The sequence below is a fragment of the Rattus norvegicus genome, chromosome 14 (genome assembly GCF_036323735.1).
Source record: "Rattus norvegicus strain BN/NHsdMcwi chromosome 14, GRCr8, whole genome shotgun sequence".
In the NCBI taxonomy this organism is placed as follows: domain Eukaryota; kingdom Metazoa; phylum Chordata; class Mammalia; order Rodentia; family Muridae; genus Rattus; species Rattus norvegicus.
The window spans coordinates 87,861,869-87,878,368 of record NC_086032.1 but is presented as its reverse complement, the minus strand read 5'-3'; the positions used below and the strand labels follow the sequence as shown (position 1 = coordinate 87,878,368).

Genomic DNA, 16,500 nt, shown 5'->3' with positions numbered 1-16,500 from the left:
GAAGGAAGGAAGGAAGGAAGGAAGGAAGGCAGGCAGGCAGGCATACATATAGACAGCTCTTGAGCAAGATAACACTAGAAGGCCCAGTAACTAGATGTGACCCAAAGGACTGGCACCTCATCCTAAGAAGGATGGTCAAGGTCAGTTGACCCCTCTTTACCACCGAGTAAGGGTAAGGATATAAGTATACCCCCTTTTCTCCTTCCCACCCCTCCTTTGTCACAGATGTCAACTGCTTCAATTATCTTCATTAGTCTTCGTGACAAGGAACATTATGCAAGGTTTATTTTGACTTACAGCTTGACAAGATACAGCTGACCTTGGTGACTTAACGTCTTTGTCTGTCTCTCAAAATAATTATTTCTACTATATATGTATTTTCCACAAGCTTCACCATAATGCGCATCTCTCACAACTGCCATTCTGGACTAACTTTTTCTCATATACCTTCTCATGTGTGGACCTATGTTACCCTTCCGGGGAGACTTGTTTTATAATTTTCCTAGTCAGCTACAGAGCTCTGTTCAGTCTCTCTCTCTCTCTCTCTCTCTCTCTCTCTCTCTCTCTCTCTCTCTCTCTCTCTCTCTCTCTCATCATGTTTTTCTGGTATTTCTACTTTCTTCAAATTGCCCCTCCCTTTTCCTTTATGTCTCTTCTTCACCACTGTGTGGTATTTGTCCTCCATTGTGAGCTTTAAAATGTTCTCCCTTCTCCTCTGGGATCATTCAGGACAGAAGATAATGATTCCTCAGTTGTTTAACCTTTTCATCCTCCCTTGAACTGTGTGTGTGTGTGTGTGTGTGTGTGTATGTGTGTGTATGTGTGTGTATGTGTGTGTATGTGTGCATGTGTGTGTATGTGTGCATGTGTGTGTATGTGTGCATGTGTGTGTATGTGTGTGTATGTGTGCATGTGTGTATGTGTGTGTATGTGTGTGTATGTGTGCATGTGTGTGTATGTGTGTATGTGTGTGTATGTGTGCATGTGTGTGTATGTGTGCATGTGTGTATGTGTGTGTATGTGTGTGTATGTGTGTGTATGTGTGCATGTGTGTATGTGTGCATGTGTGTGTATGTGTGCATGTGTGTGTATGTGTGTGTGTGTATGTGTGCGTGTGTGTGTATGTGTGCATGTGTGTGTGTATGTGTGCATGTGTGTGTGTGCGTGTGTGTGTGTGTGTTTTTTTTTGGAGAGTAATCTTCACTGAGTGTCCTGCAGCTTTCTCTTAACTCATGTAGCAACTCTGAATGGCATCTCATCCGCCCTTACTTCGCTTTTCTTTTCTCTTTCTTTGCAGCATTTCTCCTAATTGAGCCCGTTTTCTCAGTACTGGCTGTCTGTAGGTGATGTCATTCAAAGCATGTACAGTCACCAAGCTGTTACGTTCCTTCTTTATAGCATCTCCCCTTTCCCAACTCAGCAGTTCTTGCCACTCGTGCTCGATAATTGTTGCTTTGGGCCACTCTTGTATCTCTTTTGTATCATGAACATGGGTGGCTGTCTCCCATCACTCTCCAAAAGTGTTTCATTTTAGCCCCTTCTGACTCCTCTTGCTTTTGCAGAATGCCCGGAAGGCTAATTGCATCACACCGCAGTCAGGATGTGTCTGTTGCTGCTAAACACCTACATTAATTGATATGGGTGAATTGGTGTCATTACTGCCTTACGCATAAACTACGTTTGTCTTAGTTAGGATTTCTGCTGCTGCTGTGAAACACTGTGACTAAAAATCAAGTTGAAGAGGAAAGGAATTATTTAGCTCCACTCCATATCTCTGTTTATCACCAAAGGAAGTCAGGGCAGGAACCTGGAGGACAGAGCTGATGCAGAGGCCATCGAGGGGCGCTGCTTCCTGGCTATTCATCATGGTTTGCTCAGACTGCTTTTTTATAGAACCCAGGACCTCCAGCCCAGGGATGTCATTACCCTACCCACACTTACTAATTAAGAAATTAGTCAATCACTAATTAAGAAAATGCTCTACAGTCTGGTCAAGGGCTTGACCTTATGGAGGCTTTTTCTTCCCTGAAGTTTCTTTCTCTCAGATGACTTTTGTGTCAAGTTGACATAAATTTATCCAGTGCAGAGTTGGTATTCTACCATTCCCTAAAGGTTAAGTTTAAAAGTGATTTGTAAACAAATTCTCCTAAGATCTGGAGCCAAATCCCAAGTCCAGGCACAGGTCTTTTACCTATTTGATAAACCAGCTTCCTGGTGCTGGAGTGATGAGATTTGACATTTAAAATCAAGTGCGAGTGGTATGTTGATTTGTCAATATCATGACCATTCATTCATTCATTCATTTATTTTTTTAAAGATTTATTCATTTATTATATATGAGTACACTGTAGCTGTCTTCAGACACACCAGAAGAGGGCATCGGATCTCTTTACAGATGGTTGTGAGCCATGTGGTTGCTGGGAATTGAACTCAGGACTTCTGGAAGAGCAGTCGGTTCTCCTAACCACTGAGCCATCTCCCATTCATTTATTTTTTATTTTTGTATTTTTTAAATTTAGTTTACATCCCAATCACATATTCCCCTCCCTCCTCTCCTCCTAGTCCCTCCCTCTCATCTCCCCTGTAGCAGTGAACTGAGCTCCCAGCTCTAAGGTGATTGAGCCTCTAGCCCTCTACCAGAGCTCTCTGGATTTGCGAATGATAGACACACACACACACACACACACACACACACACACACACACACACACACACAGACACGTCAGCTTAATTTTTAATATGCCTAAGTAGTTCAATGGTTGGTTACTTCTAAAACCTCCCTGTGGATAGCACTCGCTCACCTCTGGTATTCCTGAGTTAACATTTTCTAAATCTATTTTTTATCTTTGGTTCCTCGGACCAAAGGAGGAAGGTACGGGTGGGGGAATGGCCCCTGGGGCCTCTTCTCCGGATTCTTATATTTTGGCGGGTCTTTAATTCTGATCTCTCTGCTTCCCCGTCATGGCAACCTACACCCCTCTCATGGTGGAATCCCTTCTCCCCTTGTCCTTGTCTGGGAAATCTAAAAGTCCCTCCTGCATTCCCCTGCTCAGCCATTGGCCATTGGCAATTTTACTGCCCAACTAGAGCCAACTGGGGACAGGCTTCCTTTAGTCTATGTGTGGAGACACAGCAAACAGGTTTCTTGGGTAACAACGCAATCTGCATGAGAACACAAGCTGCTACACTCCCTTCCTCATATCCTCTCTTTCTCCCCAGAGAAGGAGGGGGGTGGCTTTCTGTGGCTAGCAACCCATCTTGGTCTGTCAAGGTGCAGTAGAAGTAGGTACATCTTCTCCAACTGTGGCTAGACAAGGCAGACTCGTTAGGAGAAAGGGACCCAGCGGCAGGCAACAGGGTCAGGGACAGCCCCTGCTCCTGCTGTTAGGAGTCCCATGTGAAGACTGAGCTGCCCAACTATAACACATGTGCAGAGGCCTGGGTTGGTTGGTTTGGTGGTTCAGTCTCTGCGAACCCCTAAGGGCCTAGTTAGTTGATTCTGTGGGGTTTCTGTAGCATCCTTGACCCATCCAGCTCCTTCAATCCTTCCTCCTCATCTTCTACAAGATTCCCCAAGCTCTCCTAATGTTTGGTTGTGGGTCCTACATCTGTTTCCATCTGTTGTTGAGTGGGCTCTCTCTCACGATACTGGTCTCAGGCTGGACCAGTCGTTGGTTGGGCGTTCCCTCAATTTCTGCTCCATCTTTTTTACTCCTGCACATCTTGTAGGAAGGACCAACTGTGGGTCTAAGGTTCTGTGGCTGGGCTGGCGCCGCACTCCCTCCATTGGAAGTCTCGTCTGGTTACAGTAGGCAGCCATTTCACATTCCCCATTGCTAGGAGCTTTAGCTGGGGTCATCCTCATAGATTCTTGGAAGTTTTCATTGTTCTAGGTTTCTGGCTGGTCCCAGAGATGCTCCCCTACCAATTCCAGTTCTCTCTCTCCCTATTCTCTCCCTTCAACCTCCCCCTAATTGATACTTCCTGCTCCCTTCTCCAGCCCCTCCCCCACCCTCTTCCCTCCCTCCTTTTGTCCCAGACATCTATACTATTTCCCCTTACCAAGTGACCCCCATTGGGGCCTCCTTGTTATTTAGCATCTTTGGACCTGTAGCATGGTCATGGTCATCCTGTACTTTATGGATAATAGCCACGTATAAGGGAGTGCATACTATGTTTATTCGGCATATCACTACTCTTTATTCATTGCTGCTCCCCTACGCTGTGATAGCTGGCCTGCTGTCACTTTCATGTTCTACTTATTGATCCATGTGCAGATCTTCTTTGGGTCCTAGCATGAGAAGCAATATTTCTTTGTTTTGTAAATGTGATAAAGCTATTAATGATTATTTGGCACTGAAGGTACAGCCTCTGCAAGTTGCAAAAAAAGACACACACACACACACACACACACACACACACACACACACACACACGCAGATTCCTACTTAGAAGTGAGCATTGGCTCCCCTAAAGCTGGAGTTACAGGAGGTTGGCACTGCTCAATGCAGGTGCTGGGAATCCTCAGCTCTTTGCAAGAGCGGTACAGTGCTCTTACCTGCTGACCTGTCTTCTCCAGCCCATTCTTACAAAAGTAATTAAGCTTCTGCTCGGTGGAGAATGCTTTCTATTGGGCTCTGCTCAGCACACTGCTCTCAAATTCTGAATATTACCATAGTTATTGAGTTTTCTTTTCTTTTCTTTTTTATTTAAATTATTCTATTTACTTACATTCCAGATGTTGCCCTCACTTCAGTCCCCCCCTCCCATAGTTCCTCATCCCATTCCTCTTCTCCCTTGCCTCTGAGAGGGTACTCACCCCCAAACCTAGCCTCCCCCCTTCCCTGGGGCCTCAAGTCTCTCAAGGATTAAGTGCATCTTCTCCCACTGAGGACAGACCAGGTAGACCTCTGCTACATATGTGCCAGGAACCTCAGACCAGCCTGTGTATGTTCCTAATCAATGGCTCAGTCTCTGGGATCCCCAAAGGGTCTTGGTCAGTTGAAACTGTTGGTCTTCCTATGGGGTTGCTCCCCCCTTCAGTTCCTTCAATCACAGGGGTCCTTGGCTTCAGTCCAGTGGTTGGGTGTAAATATTTGATTCTGTCTTAGTCAGCTGCTGGTAGGGCTTCTCTGAAGACAGCCATGCCAAGCTCCTAAGCACATCATAGCATACTAGTGTCAGGTCTTGGTGCCCTTCCCCCACCACCATGAGATGGATCCCTAGTTGGGCCCGTCATTGGACCTCCTTTCCCTCAGTCTCTTCTCCATTTTCGTCCCTGCAGTTTCTTTAGACAGGAACAATTCTGGGTCAGGAAATTTGGCTGTGGGTTAGTAACCCTGTCCCTCCACTGAGGCCCTGTCTATCTATTGGCAGTAGACTCTTTCCAAGTTCCCTTTTCCTGGTGTTGGGCATTTTGCCTAAGGTCACCCCCAATGAATCCTGAGAGTGTCTCACCTTCCGGGTCTCTTGTACTCTCTAGAGGGCCCTCCACTCCCACTGCCCAAGGCTGCTTATTTCCATTCATTTTCTTGGTCTCCAGTCCCCTTGCCCCTCCAGATCTGATCCTTTTCCCCCTCCTCCTTCCACTATCCCCTCCCACCCAGATTCCTCCCTCCCTCTGCCTCCCATGATTATTTCTTTCCCCCTTCTAAGTGGGGTTGAAAGCTTTTCACTTGGTTATTTCTGCTTGTTATATTTCTTATAGTCTGTATGTTGTATCCTAGGTATTCTGTAATTTTTGGCTAATATTCACTTATCAGTGAGTACATACCATTCATGTACTTTTGGATCACTCAGGATGATATTCTCTAGTTCATCTATTTGCCTGCAAAATGCATGATGAGTCTTCCTACAGATGGATTTTTTTTCTCTGCAAAGTCTCTCCCTCTTTGTATGTATTATTCTGCCACCCACTGCTCTCTGGGACAACAAAGGCTGTACTGATTCCTAAGGAACAGCATACAGTGACCCTGCACTTTGTTTTATTTGTTTGGCTCCGGTTTTCCATCCTATGAAATGCCTTTGGTCATTTTATAAGCATTTATTATTCATGTGCAGAGTGAATTGGGATAACCTTTAGGGACAAAGAAGACAGAATAGGATGAGCTTGGAAAAGACACAGCACAAGAGCTGTGGGCAATCACAGATGGAGCCACTCCCGATGGCTCAGTGGTTAAGAGGTTAAGAGTACCAACTGTTCATCCAGAGGACCTGAGTTCAATTCCCAGCAACCACATGATGGCTCCCAACCATCTGTAATGGGATCTGGTGTGTCTGAAGACAGCTACAGTGTGCTTGTATACATAAAATAAATAAATCTTTAAAAGCTAGCCTAAAGGTTTCATAATGGATCTTTAGGCAGCTGCCAATCAGTTTTCTGGAGATACAAGTTCCCTGCTTTCATGGGACAACTGAGTCTTGGGTATTTTTCTACAAGCTAGGCCCAGCTGCTTCCCATGATAACTAACAGTGGCCAGCCTACAGACAAGGAAGAAGAGGAAAAGGTTGGAGGGACTATGCAGTTGACCATGAGACTGGCACCAATCCCAAAGAGGAAGTGCATGTTCTACCACTTAATGAAAAATTTAAAGTCATAGTGACATTATAAAAACTTCAATAAACAGCCAGGGTTAGGGGCCATTTTTCAGTCTATTGTTATCCTTTGATGTATACCATTGGATGTTTATTCAAGCCAGAGTAAATATCAAATACACACATGAATTAACCTAGCTGTTCTGAGATTAGCGATATATACTACGTATAGTGTATGTGTGTGCATATATAGTTAATAACTTCTGATGCACAGATAGGCTACCTCATTTTCAAGGTCTGGTGGAAACCACGAACACCGAGTGTTAAAAATATTAAGAATTTCCAGACAGCAGAACATCAAGGTACATCAGGGCATGCTGATGTGGGACTCTGTGTGTTGTATGCCCATGAAATGCCCCTGTTGTCGCAAGGAATTGTATTCTAATCTCACTTACAGTATCAGTTCACAGACTAGTCATCCCATTATGACTGCACTGAAGGTGCTTAACTCCCGTGTCTGTTAAAAAAAAAACAAAAAAAACAAAAATGACTGGAGAGATGGCTCAGTGGTTAAGGGCACTGACTTTTCTTCCAGAGGACTGGAGTTCAAATCCCAGCAACCACATGGTGGCTCACAACCGTCTACAATGAGAGCTGATGCCCTCTTCTGGAGTGTGTGAAAATAACTACAGTGCACTCGTATAAATAAAATAAATAAATCTTCTTAAAAAAACAAACAAACCATCATTTGTCCATTTCATCTTCTTTTCCAGAAGGAGTCTATAAGCTCAAGGTTGTTGTCTCTGACTGTCATGGCGCTGATGAGGAACTGGGGCCCTATTATATGGACATTGGCCATGGGAATGTGTCTGTGTTCATGAATTCCAGCTCCATCCACAATAACGAATCTCTTGCTTTTGCTAACTCCCTCCCACAGCAGGAAGGTAAGACCTGTGCACGGGAGCTGAACATTCAGATCTCTGCTGCACACATAGCCAGATTCCTTTAATTGCCCAAGTTTCAGCCACCGTATGTAATACACTGCCATCACTCATTTTTACCTCACATAGAAAACAGTTACTGTGGGATATTGTGCGTCTGCGGAGATGAGGCAGAATCCCACCCAGATCCAACCTTAGAGAACTTGTAATCAATAAATCTGGATACATGTCTTAAAAATGGCGGACAGGACTTACAAGTCCTGAAGAGGAGCATAGCCCTGGGCTGGGAGGTCCCCTAGAGAGGACACTATGCATCACCATTGGACAGGTACTACTCCAGGCAGGAATTGATGCATACAGTGAGTTGTGAGGAGTGGTATGAGGCCATTCTGGCAGATGGCATAGCCATAGCCAAAGGTATGTAATGCTGGGGGCTCCCAGTGTGTCAGGAGCTCTCTAAGTCATGCCTCTTCACCCTCACCCCACAACTAACGGTAGCAATCCTTTCCCCTCCTGCCAACTTAGGGGAGGAGATCAAAAACTCACAGTCCAGAAGGAGTCAGAAGAGGGGCAGTGATTAAGGGTTCTGAAGGAAACAGTTGGGACACATTCTTACAGAGCTGGAATGGATCAGTGCAACCCCAAAGTGTTTGGCTCCAGGAGGTGATAAATGCAGGCTTACTTTCTCCAGAAACAACAGAAAGGAAACCCAGTGGGAGAAGCATCCCAAAAACTCATTCTTGAGAATTGACTCTACTTATACCAAACATGAACTGTATTTCCCTACAGTCTTCCAGGGGGGAGACTCCCCATCTAAGCATTACATAGCACAGAAGAGGGTTTTTAAGCCTGCTAAGCAGTGCAGGATAATTAGACAGTTGACCATTCGTATTGATGTCTTGTGAAAACTTTGAGTAAAGTGGGTACAGGCCATGTGGGTTAAAACTGGATGGTCTGAGTCTTAATCCTGTACCAAAGACCTATCATTGGACATCCTTGTATAATCCATGTTCTTTCCTCACATGTAACACCAGATTGTGGTGAAGGTCAAGTTTTAGTTATTGTTAATGAGAAGACCTCACTTTTATTCTATCTGTGGGGCACATTTTAAAATAATCTGTATCGCATCTATTTTATTTATGCTTATAAATATTTTCTCTTTATGAAGAGAAAATTCATAGAGAAAAACACAACAGTAATGTAAAGGCCCACATCCTCTTTTTCTTCTGAAACCACAGTTTCCCCTACTTCCACTCCTCCCAGCCCCCCATCCACTTCTCCATTTCCCTTCTAAAAAGAGCAGGCATCCCACGACATAAGATAGAATGAGACTAGGCTGGTTCAGGCAACCCAGTAGGAGGAAAAGGGTCCCAAGAGCAAACAATGAAAGAGTCAGAGACATCCCCAGTCCCACTGTTATGAGTCCTATAAAAACACCAAGCTAACAATCGTAACATATAGGCAGAGAGCACCTAACACAGACACATGCAGGCTTCGTGACTGCCACTTTAGTCTTTGTGAGCCCCTGTAAGCTTAGTTGATAGATGTGGGCCATGTTCTCCTGGTGTCCTTGACTGCTCTGGCTCCTATAGTTCTTCCTCTCCTTCTTGCATGAGATTCTCTGAGCTCTGGGAGAGGAACCTGATAGAGATCTCCAATTTGGAAAAGTCCATCTCCTTTTTAATATCCAAACTGAGTTGATTCAAACCTGCTTAGACATCATAATTCTAATTGAATAGACATTCAATCTTTGGTATTTGCCTTCTAATATATATTATTAATATAATATAATATAATTAATATAACATATATGTTTATGTGTACACTCATGTACATAGAATACTGCATTACATTTTAGAGGATTTAGATGAATGAGGCTTATTGTTGGACCCCAATAAGAATCTATATAATGTGGAAGTTGTTTAATACTCACACATAGGAAAATATGTTTAACATATAGCCAGCTTGCAAAGGAACTAACATACTGCAAAGGAAGTAATGAATTTATTACTGTGTAGAGAATTCTCAGAAGAGAAAGAAATCATTTAAAGGAAAATCCTGTGCCGTAATTCACGTTTGCCCCCTACACCAAATGTATGCTCTAGATTTCAGAATTCAAGGAGATAAAAGTTGACAATGAGGAATATCGGTGTGTGTGTGTGTGTGTGTGTGTGTGTGTGTGTGTGTGTGTGTGTGTGTATGTGTGTGTGCCTGCATGTGTGTGCGTGTGTGTGCGCGTGCGCACTGGCACATGCACACATGTGTGTATCCTTAAAGCAAGTGGATTAAAATTGCTCCCATGTCTTCTCTTGTTTCAGGCACAGTCGTGGTGCATTGTTTCTCATCCGTTTCTTCATACAATGTGTCGTTTATGTCTCAGACCCGAGTGGGCAGCAGCCAGGCCTGGAGTGGTGTGACTGTTGGGTATACGATGCAATGTGCGTCTGCTTTAATTCTAGATGTAGTTCTCCCTCAGTGGTCGATTGCTGAGGCCTCTGCTGTCAGCTCAGCCTAAGATCCAGCCCACTGGCCCTTCAGCACTCTTGTGCATCTGCAGTTTCTTCTGGGACGTTCCTAGAAACCATAGGCTCCAAGGCTCCCACCAGAGTCTGGGAGATGGGAACTCCCATAAAGTCATCTGTTATCCCCACCTGACCCCACCATCATCCCATGCTTTCCAAGCACAGAACTGGCCTTGTTGCCTTGTGAGCCATTACTGATGACCCTTGGACTTGGGCTGTACCTTCTGTTTGGGCCCTGCAGACTCCCCCTGCCCCGGGGCTTTGGTCTACACTCACAGGCTCATTCATTTTCACCGTCATGCCTTGGTTATGTGGCAGTGGTGGTGGTGGTGGTGGGGTCCTCTGAGTGACTCCCAGTCCTTTATGCTGATGGCCCTCTCCCTCCATTTCCTTGGCATAGCCGTGTCTGTCTACACCAATGGAACTGTGTTCGCTGCAGACACAAACATCACATTTGTGGCTGTTACCGAGGAAACTGTACCTCTGGAGTTCACTTGGTATTTTGGAGAAAACCCACCAGTGACAACAACTTCCAGAAGCATTAGAAGAAGGCTGAGCATCCCTCAATGGTCTGTCAATACGGTCTTCGGTACTGATGCGGGATAAAGATTACCCTGGCACTATCACCATAATTTTAATGGTGTTGACATTATGTCCAGCCCCTAAGCCCTTTCGTGAATTGACCTTAGCCATAAGATGTAAAAGAAGACGGGCTCACCTCCCCGCAGCTTGCACTAACAGGGTGATCCCAGGCTCAAAGTTCTCCTGAGCTCTCAGTTTAACCCAGAATATGTTTCCTATAAAGAAGGGTTCACTTCATTTAGAGATGTGAACTAAATAATGAGAAAGGGAATATAAGATGGATTTCCTCCACTTCAGATTTGATGCTGTCTAGTTGGATAATACACACAACCCAAGCTCCTAGCTATGTCTGTCTGCTGAAGTGATTCTCTCCAGCCTTGTGTTCTCATCTTACCATTTACCCCATACCCAGGTACCGAGTGATGGTCAAGGCCACCAGCAGGATGGGCAGTGTGGTCTCCGAGCCCCACCTCATCAGGGTGCAGAAGAGAATCCTGGCCAATCGGCTTGTGTCCACTGCCTCAGCCCTGGTAAATGCCAACGTGTCCTTCGAGTGCAGGCTCAACTTTGGCACCGATGTAGCCTACCTTTGGAACTTTGGAGATGGCTCCATTGAGTTGGGCAGCAGCTCCTCTGGCCATGTCTACGACAGGTGAGCAATAAAGAACAGGTGACAGCTGATTGCAGGTATACACGTGGTGGCTGCCTTCGGAAGGATTGATACTTTATACCCCACAGTCAGTCTTGCAAGTGATGCAGATGACAGGTGTTGACTGGAAGGAAGGCACGCCAGGCTAGGGCTCTGGGGGAGCCTGAGGGTCCAGAGAAAGTAGGTAAATAGAGGCCTTCAGTCAAGGGATTCTGTTGGCAAAGAAGGCATAGGGTGCAGAATGCACGGCCCACATATATAGATTTATGGACTGCAGAACGATACTTGCATATGACAAGAAAGGAAACCTCCAACAGGAGATTCCAAGAGGGAAAGTGGGGAGGGGGAACCAAAATAGACCCAAAGAAGGGCACCAGTGGCAGAGACTTGTGGTGGCAGTCGGGTATATTTGGGAGAAGGAGAGGAGGTAGACAGGTGGGTAGATGAAGCTGTAAGGCTCCAAGGACACATTATAATGAGTCTCTGCATCCAAAGGTTTGTTTAATTCAGCCCACGCTTTACCTGGAGCAAGGCATTATGAAGATAGTTGTGTGTCATTTTACAACCAGGGGTTCTTTGACACGGTGTGATTTGTTGACTCAATTAGTATGCAAACCTCACTTAGATGCCTTGGACCAGTTATTCACATGGTACCTGATGTAGTCAAGAGAGAATGTAAATATTAGATATGGAAAGCCATTGCCAGCTAATGTTGTTTTGTAGAATACATTTCTTCTTGTGAGTAGGTGTACTTTCTCTGAAAAATATAGTTCATAAATAAATAAGCCAGCAATATAGCCATTTTTATCATCCATGTACTGCCTGTCATTGCTTGTTCTGGCCACATGGTAGTTGAGGTCACCGCAGCATCACCACAAGCACAAAAGAAATGACTTTCTGTTTATAACAGCTATTGTGGTGGTTTGAATATGCTTGGCCCAAATAGTGGCACTATTTGGAAGCGTGGCTTTTTTGAAGTAGATTTGTCCTTGTTGGAGGAAGTGTGTCGCTGTGTGTGTGGGCGTTTAAAGATCTTCCTCCTAGCTGCCTGGGTGCCAGTTTGCTCTAGGTTTCCTTTATATGAAGATGTAGAACTCTCAGCTCCTCCTTGGAGCACCAAGCCTGCCTAGATGCTGCCATGCCTTGATGATCGTGGACTGAATTTCTGAAACCCCTAGAGTCAGGCTTCCACAATTCAGATCACCCTCAGCAGCAAAGTCTTCCACATTCCTCCTAGGATGACCCATTAAGGCCCACTTAAAGCATCCCACTGCTTTCCACATCCAAAGTCCCCAAATCCACATTCTTCTAAACAAAAGCCATCAGGCCTATCATACCAGCCCCTGGTACCAACTTCTATCTTAGTTAGGTTTTTACTACTGTGAGTAGACACCATGACCGAGGCAACTCTTTTAAGGGACAATTGAGGCTGGCTTGCAGGTTCAGAGGCTCAGTCCATTATCATCAAGGCAGGAGCATGGCAGCATCTAGACAGGCATGGTGTTGGAGGATCTGAGAGTTCTACATCTTCATACAAAGGAAACCTGGAGCAGACTGACTTCTAGGCAGCTGAGAAGACGGTCTCTCAAAGCCCACCCACAGAGTGACACTCTTCCTTCAACCAGACCACACCTACTCTACCAAAGCCACATCTCCAAACAGTGCCACTCACTGGGCCAAGCATATTCAAACCACCACAGCTATAGTATCACTAAGAAACACAAAACATCCTGCCTTATTATAATCCCAGGAACCCTTGCCATGCCATGCAATACTTGATTGACTATGGCATTGTTATCCAGAACCTAGCTAGATTGGAAAGGTAAGTTATATCTGACTGTCTTTGTCCAAAATCATTGTCTTCAATGCAAAACCACAAGTGCAAACGATACTCCAGGTTGGGAGTGTGGAAACTGCCGAGAAGCAGGCCAATTGTTCCTAGCTGGGGCTCTGGCTAGGGGGCATCCTAGTCTTAAGTGGATCAAGTCCTTCCAGTGAGTGTCTAGTCTTCATAGCTGCCAGAGATAAGCATGGTCAAGGCCAAGCCCCAGACTAGCATGGAGCTGAGGCAGAGGAATATTCAAGTGTGCAGAAGAGTGTTAGTTACTGATCTGTCACTGTGATAAAGCACCATAATCAAAAGCAACTCCGGGAACAGTGTACTTGGCTGAGGGATCCTGAAGTTATAAAGAAGGCTTGAGGGTCGACGTACAGCAACCTCGATGTCTCCATTTCTCTGCTTTCCGTCCTTCCAGGGAGGGAGAGTTTACAGTTGAAGTCCTTGCCTTCAATAACATCAGCTCCGCCACCCTGAGAAAACAGATTTTCATTGTGCAGGAGCCTTGCCAACCACCCCCGGTGAAGAACATGGGTCCTGCGAAGGTGCAGGTAGGGCTGGGCTTGGGGAGCTATCCCCCTGCCTCGCTCCTCTAGGCTGCTTCCAAGTCGCTGAGCTTGCTAGGGAATGAAGGAGGCTTTGCTGGGTTTGTCCTGCTGCACTTGGGACAAAAGAGTCCCTGTGAGGGCTTTGGAGCAGGGGAAGCCTGCACTGGGAGGGAAGCCTGGCGTCTGATGGGTGAATAAGTCTTTTATTTGCCTATATGACTCTTGATGTTCAGCTCAGCTTGCTCTGAGTAGCTTTCTTTTTTATTTTGTTACACACAGAACAATAGCATTTTCAGTAAAAAGAAAAATTTGACACCAAAATGAAAAGAAATGACCAATTATATGCTGAGTACTAACGACAGAGTAGGAAAAATAAGGCCGCCTTTTATTTCTTCCACTCCTTTGAGGGCTTTGGTTTCAGGCAGTTTTACTTTCAGGTCAAAGGTGTCCAGCCCGACACTTGGGAAGGAAAACTCAAAGCTGACCATTTGCCAAAATGCTGTCTCTAATGGATCGGCTACCGGCCCGTGCATCTCAGGTCCCAGCGGCCCCAGAGTGCAATGGGTTTCAAAGAGGGTGTGGGATTGCCCTGGGCAGGCCTTCCAAGAGTCCATGTCCCTTGGGGCAAGAGCTCTGAGCTCTCGAGGGCAGCATTCCATGTTGCTGGGCTCGTCCGTGCTCTCTGTGTGAGGGATGGACCAAAACTCCAGGGATTCAGGGAAAGCCAACAGCTTGCAAGGCTCTGACTGGAAGGCTTGCTCTGATGGGAAGCTGATGCTGTCACCTTTGATGATTTTGTTTTGTTATAAGGAATATTTTCTTAAAGTTCTTATCGTATTTCATTTCATTTACTTTATTTTATTTTGTTTTAGATTGGGTATCACAATGTAGCCCATGTTGTTCTTAAATTCACATTGCTATCTAGGCTATCCCAGAACTCTCAGTTTCTCTGCCTCGGCCTGTCACATGCTGGAATTACAGGCTCGCACTCCCACGCCTGGATCTGTTGTCTATTTGTTTTAATTTGTACTTCCTTTCCATGGGTACACAGAAGCAAATAGTGTATAAATAAAAGAGCTTAATTTTTAATTTGTAAAGCATTTTGATTTGACCTTTCTTGTAAGATAAGGAGAACGATACTTGTTTTTTTATATTTTCTGTGTTTTCTAAAAGTATAAAAATGGAATTGTGTGAGATCGTGACAGCAAGAAATACATTTATTTTTTTAAAATTTTTTTTCTATTGACTTAAAAATGGATTTCTCTCTATTGTTTTAAAATTATGCGGGGCTGCGTGTATGAGTGCAGGTGCTTGCACAGGCCAGCAGAGGGCACCAGGTACCTTGGAATTGGAGTTCCAGGAGTCTGTGTGCCACCCTGGGAAGAAGACTTAGTCCCCCACTCCCAACCCCACCCCCACCCCCTTTTTTGACTACATGATTTTTAACAGTGGCATATGTTGGATCTTATGTACAAATCCTACACCATTTCCCAGGTTCCTCAGTACTGAACTTTGATTGGTCCTAATTTTCTGTTGCTACAAATAGCATGTGGCACTCCGTGCACATACGTTTAACACGCAATGCTCTGTCCACACATCTTTCTCCATTTCCTTGGTGTCTCCGTGTCACAGAGCTGAATGATAGATCGCCTTTCCTGGAAACTTCATTTTTGTCTGCCAAGTTCTACTGTGCACCCATTCAGAGCCAACTCTCACTCTAATGGAAAGTTTATAGTTTAATTCATATTATCATTTTGGTGTGTGTCTCTGTGTGTGTGTGTGTGTGTGTGTGTGTGTGTGTGTGTGTGTGTGTGTCTGTGTGTGTGTGTTGTCTGAAACTTGAGAATATTGCAATTTTCCATTAACTATTAGTCCAGTGACTCTGTCACAAGGCCTATAATGAAATCATGTTCAGAGTAGAAACAATAAAAAGAATTGAACAGATCCCGGCCCGCAGCAGCTCTCTGCTCCCAGACCCTGTGGGAAAGAGACCTCACCGCCTGGTCAGGTGGGCACTCCTAAGGCTGCAGAGCGGAAGAGACCACCAACACTGCCCACCCCTGCCCACATCCCTGGCCCAAGAGGAAACTGTATAAGGCCTCTGGGCTCCCGTGGGGGAGGGCCCAGGAGCGGCAGGACACCTGCCTGAGACACCGACGGAACCTGAAGGAAACAGACCGGATAAACAGTTCTCTGCCCCCAAATCGCGTGGGAGGGAGACCTAAACCCTCAGAGAGGCAGACATGCCTGGGAAACCAGAAGAGACTGCTCTCTGCACATACATCTCGGACGCCAGAGGAAAACACCAAAGGCTATCTGGAACCCTGGTGCACTGAAGCTCCCGGAAGGAGCGGCGCAGGTATTCCTGGTTGCTGCCGCCACAGAGAGCCCGTGGGCAGCACCCCGAGAGCGAACTTGAGCCTCGGGACCACAGGTAAGACCAACCTTTCTGCTGCAAGAAAGCTGCCTGGTGAACTCAAGACACAGGCCCACAGGAACAGCTGAAGACCTGTAGAGAGGAAAACTACACGCCCGAAAGCAGAACACTCTGTCCCCATAACTGACTGAAAGAGAGGAAAACAGGCCTACAGCACTCCTGACACACAGGCTTATAGGACAGTCTAGCCACTGTCAGAAATAGCAGAACAAAGTAACACTAGAGATAATCTGATGGCGAGAGGCAAGCGCAGGAACCCAAGCAACAGAAACCAAGACTACATGGCAGCATCGGAGCCCAATTCTCCCACTAAAACAAACATGGAATATCCAAACACACCAGAAAAGCAAGATCTAGTTTCAAAATCATATTTGATCATGATGCTGGAGGACTTCAAGAAAGACATGAAGAACTCCCTTAGGGAAACACAGGAAAACATTAATAAACAAG

General features: G+C 45.5%; 1 protein-coding gene across 1 annotated transcript in view; it reads left to right on the top strand.

The window, feature by feature from the left end:
- Pkd1l1 (polycystin 1 like 1, transient receptor potential channel interacting) overlaps nucleotides 1-16,500 on the top strand; it is a 121,903-nt gene that overhangs the window by 10,279 nt on the left and 95,124 nt on the right. Inside the window, exons 6-10 of the mRNA XM_063273721.1 lie at nucleotides 7,308-7,478; nucleotides 9,794-9,913; nucleotides 10,398-10,566; nucleotides 10,992-11,231; nucleotides 13,484-13,616. Of these exons, the coding sequence (XP_063129791.1) occupies nucleotides 7,308-7,478; nucleotides 9,794-9,913; nucleotides 10,398-10,566; nucleotides 10,992-11,231; nucleotides 13,484-13,616 (833 nt within the window). The remainder of the gene's footprint in view (nucleotides 1-7,307; nucleotides 7,479-9,793; nucleotides 9,914-10,397; nucleotides 10,567-10,991; nucleotides 11,232-13,483; nucleotides 13,617-16,500) is intronic.